Source organism: Lipotes vexillifer, unplaced genomic scaffold (assembly GCF_000442215.2).
Source record: "Lipotes vexillifer unplaced genomic scaffold, Lipotes_vexillifer_v1.1 scaffold727, whole genome shotgun sequence".
Taxonomy (NCBI): domain Eukaryota; kingdom Metazoa; phylum Chordata; class Mammalia; order Artiodactyla; family Lipotidae; genus Lipotes; species Lipotes vexillifer.
This window is the reverse complement of record NW_006771347.1, coordinates 355,047-358,724: the sequence shown is the minus strand read 5'-3', so window position 1 is coordinate 358,724 and position 3,678 is coordinate 355,047. Positions and strand designations below refer to the sequence as shown.

At 48.3% G+C, this 3,678-nt stretch overlaps 1 protein-coding gene across 1 annotated transcript in view; it reads left to right on the top strand.

Moving 5' to 3' along the window:
• Window positions 1-3,298, top strand: part of MED12L (mediator complex subunit 12L) — a 335,022-nt gene extending 331,724 nt beyond the window's left edge. Inside the window, exons 42-43 of the mRNA XM_007446642.1 lie at window positions 468-549; window positions 3,246-3,298. Of these exons, the coding sequence (XP_007446704.1) occupies window positions 468-549; window positions 3,246-3,298 (135 nt within the window). The remainder of the gene's footprint in view (window positions 1-467; window positions 550-3,245) is intronic.
• The last annotated feature ends 380 nt before the right edge of the window (window positions 3,299-3,678 follow it).

The following is a 3,678-nucleotide window of genomic DNA, read 5'->3' as shown; positions in this document are numbered from 1 at the left end:
CCCCGCCGCCCGACCTCCATCCTCCATCAGGCAGGATGAGTCCCAGACGAGTCCAGTCCCCTGTGCTGCTTACCACGCCCTTGTCTCCATCCGCCCAAGGCCAGGCCTATGGTGCTTGACCCAATCCTCCCACCAGACAGCTTTCAGTTTGCTGATGCAAGTGGTTTGTAACATGGTGATACTAACTAGCCAACTGGTGAAGGCTGAGGTAACAAGGATATGTGAACCATTGGGCACGGCTGGGCTCCTTCCTCAGGGCTCTCCCAGCAAAGGCTAGGTCACCCCCCGGAGACAGGTTTTGGAATGGATGGGGCACTTTCAGGTAACGCCCAGGTGTCGACCAGGGTTGGCTGGAGATCTGTGTTGGCGCACTGGGCGTGGTCCTGCGCAGGGCTTCAAAGCGCGCTGCAGACCTTCTGCTCTCGTCTGTGCTGAGCGCTGAGTTCCCTCCTTTCTCTGGATTGCAGTTTCCCAGGCAAGGCTTGCAGCAGACCCAGCAACAGCAGCAGACGGCCGCTCTGGTGCGGCAGCTCCAGAAGCAGCTTTCCAGTAAGTACCCTCCGTCAGAACAGATGGCTCCCAGGACGTGAAATACAAGCCAGTGAGCAAAACACAGGTGGCAGCTCCTCAAAAACTGTCTTCCTTGGTGCCGTTTTCCTGTTCGTTTTAAGTCCAGGCCGTTCTCATTTTGTTGGTGTTGGTTTGAATGCTTCTTTTCCGGAAGAGCCCCAGTCTTTTCCTTGAGTTCAGCGAGGATGTTTTCCTGTTGCTTCTCTTTGAATCTGGGAATGTTTCTTTCCAGCTGGGGTCCCTGTGGAACGGCAGGTGCTTTTCTTATAAAGCCAGATGTCCCAGAGAGCAACTCGGCTGATACCCTCCAGTGTACGATGGAACAGGATAGGTGCCCCCACCCTGCCCCCAAGACTCAGATATGGAGAGGCCAGCACCAGACCTACCCCCTGGTCACTAGGGCCATGGCTGCTCTTACCACGGCACCACCCTGCCCTTCCTGATAGCGACTAAGAGAAATCCAGACCTGTAACGTGGCAGGCGGCATCGCAGGACAGTGTTTCTCCCCAGTTAATCTTGCTGCTGTGCTGGCATGCTACGTTTCTAGGGCGCATGCCGACAACCCATTTCATCGGACCAGCAGCCTGCTCCCATGAATCCAGTCGCCCTGTGCTGGAGTCACGGGATGGGCAAACTCTTTTAGAAATGGGAGCGAGGCCCCTGTGATGCAAAGAATATTGGCCTGGAAGTCAGAAGACCTAAATTCTGCTGCCAACTCTATCACCATTGTCTGGATCATGCAGTTTTTCATCCATACAGGAAGCAGGGAGACTAGCAATTTCTCGATTCTGTGCTTCTGAGGTACAGAGCGACGAGCAGCGAGTTCTGAAGGCAGTGGTGTGGCTCTGGTTGGATATTGTCGGGAAAAGGGTCAGTTTATGACTGAGAGGGAGGGGAAGCTTGACTCTTGTCTTAACTTCCTGCCTGGCTGCTGTCTGTGTGTTTTCCTGGGCAGAGGGAACACCTCTCTTATACCCTGTGTCTCTCCGAGGGCATAACCAAGGTCTGTTGTTGTTGTTCTTATTGTTGTTTTCCTTTAAAAATATTTCCCTCAGTTAAGTCACGTCAGTCTTTTCCAAGAACTGTTCAGTCGGTGTGGTCTGTTAAACACACGTGTGGTTAAAATTTCACTGTCTCATCAGCTCCAGAGTTCACATTTTTAATTCTTTTTAATATTTGGCTGCACTGGGTCTTCACTGCTGCACGCGGGCTTTCTCTAGCTGCGGCGAGCGGGGGCTACTCTTCGTTGTGGTGCACGGGCTCTAGGCGTGCAGGCTTCAGTAGTTGTGGTGCACGTGGGATCTTCCCGGACCGGGGCTCGAACCCGTGTCCCCTGCACTGTCAGGCGGATTCTTAACCACTGTGCCACCAGGGAAGCCCCCAGAGTCCATATTTTTGCATGGCTAAAGAGAGAATATAATTTTAAGGTAGAGACAACATGTTATATTTTAATTTTTTTTTCTAGTGATTGGAGGTATGTACCTATGATTTTTATGGAGTAGCACCTATCTGGGGAGTATACTCTTGGTTCCTATTTCCAAGGGCTCACAGAATGCAGTTTTGTTTTTGTTGTTGTTGTTGTTGTTGTTGTTGTTTGAGGGGGGGGGGGTTGCCATCATTTCTGGAGCACTTTCTTGGACCAGTGAATTTTTTGCCATCATTTCTGGAGCACTTTCTTGGACCATGGGTCCACCCATGGACCCATGACTTTACATGTATTAATTCACTTGATTCCTAAACCACCTCATGCGATGAGGTATTATTGCTATTCCCGTATTACAGACGAGGAAACAACTAAAGAACGGGGACATTTTCCCTTTTGCCCAAGGTTACTCGGCTAGCAGCTGGGACTAAAACTCTGACTGTCTCCTTCCAGAGCCCACCTCTTAACCACAACATATATTCTGATGCCTGACATGAGCAGTGATGCCGGCCCCCTTTGTTGAATAAGGGCAACTAAGCTGAGCTGCCCACTGCACAGCTCCAGCTGGCTGCATTTATGCCATAATCCATGTGAATGGGGCCTTTGGATTTGAATAGTCCCACCAGAGTTGTGCAAGCAGTAGCTATTTCTAAGCCTGTGTCTTTTTTTTGAACCTACTCACTGTTCTTTATTTGTCCAGGTGTGCACATAGACACATGTGCACAGGCACACACTCGCGTCACACACACAGCCTCTCTCTCCCATGCATACACTCTTGCACGGTTCTCTCTGACGTATCGATCCATGGCCATTTGCAGGAAATTGCCCCTTTCAAGTTGCTTCTCTCTCACCTATTATAACGTCAGTGTTAAAGTAGAATCTCTGATGTGCTTTTATGAAGTTTCCAGAACTTTTCATGTTTTATGATACTTACCGTCCTTTTTCATGATAGCATTGAGATGTTTCTTAGCTCAGGGATACAGACTTTTGACGGGCCAATGACCCTCATCCCAAGGGCTCTTGCTGGCCGTTGTGGGACTCTGATGTAGAGGTGGCCCCTCTGCAGGATGAATCGAGCAGTGGTATTAAGACCTTGGCCGCACAGGTGTCTGGGCTAGTGTTATACTTCCTGACCAGTGAGTCTGCTTTCAGTACCAGCCTCAGGAATAGAGGAACAGTGACAAGAGCGTGCCACCGATCTGTGGCATAATTTTGCGTCTGCAATTTTATTGGATTTTCTTTTTCTCATTAGGTAACCAGCCACAGCAAGGAGTGACGCCCTACGGGCATCCTTCACACTTCTGAGTCTGGAAGAGGACAAAGACATGAAGTTTTTTGTTTGCACTGAAAAATTAGAAAATCACATTTAATGCATTAGTCATCTTTAGAAATGCCCCTTTGTTCTTTCATTTCTTTGGCGTTTTCCTATATTCTACGCTACATTTCATACAAAGGCGTTTAAACAAAATGTAAAGGAAAAGGTGTGGTTTGGTTTTGTTTCATTCAGTTTGAAAGTAGGTTTAAAAATGTGGATCATGTGGGCCTACGCCAGGAAGAGTTTGGTAGCAGACCTTTTGAAATTGGTGCTTTTATTGAATCTCGTAGTTATAGAAAGAATGGATTATGGTGGATTTAAAATATTTATGTATTCACTAATGATGAAGTTTTGCTTTTTGTTTTTTTTC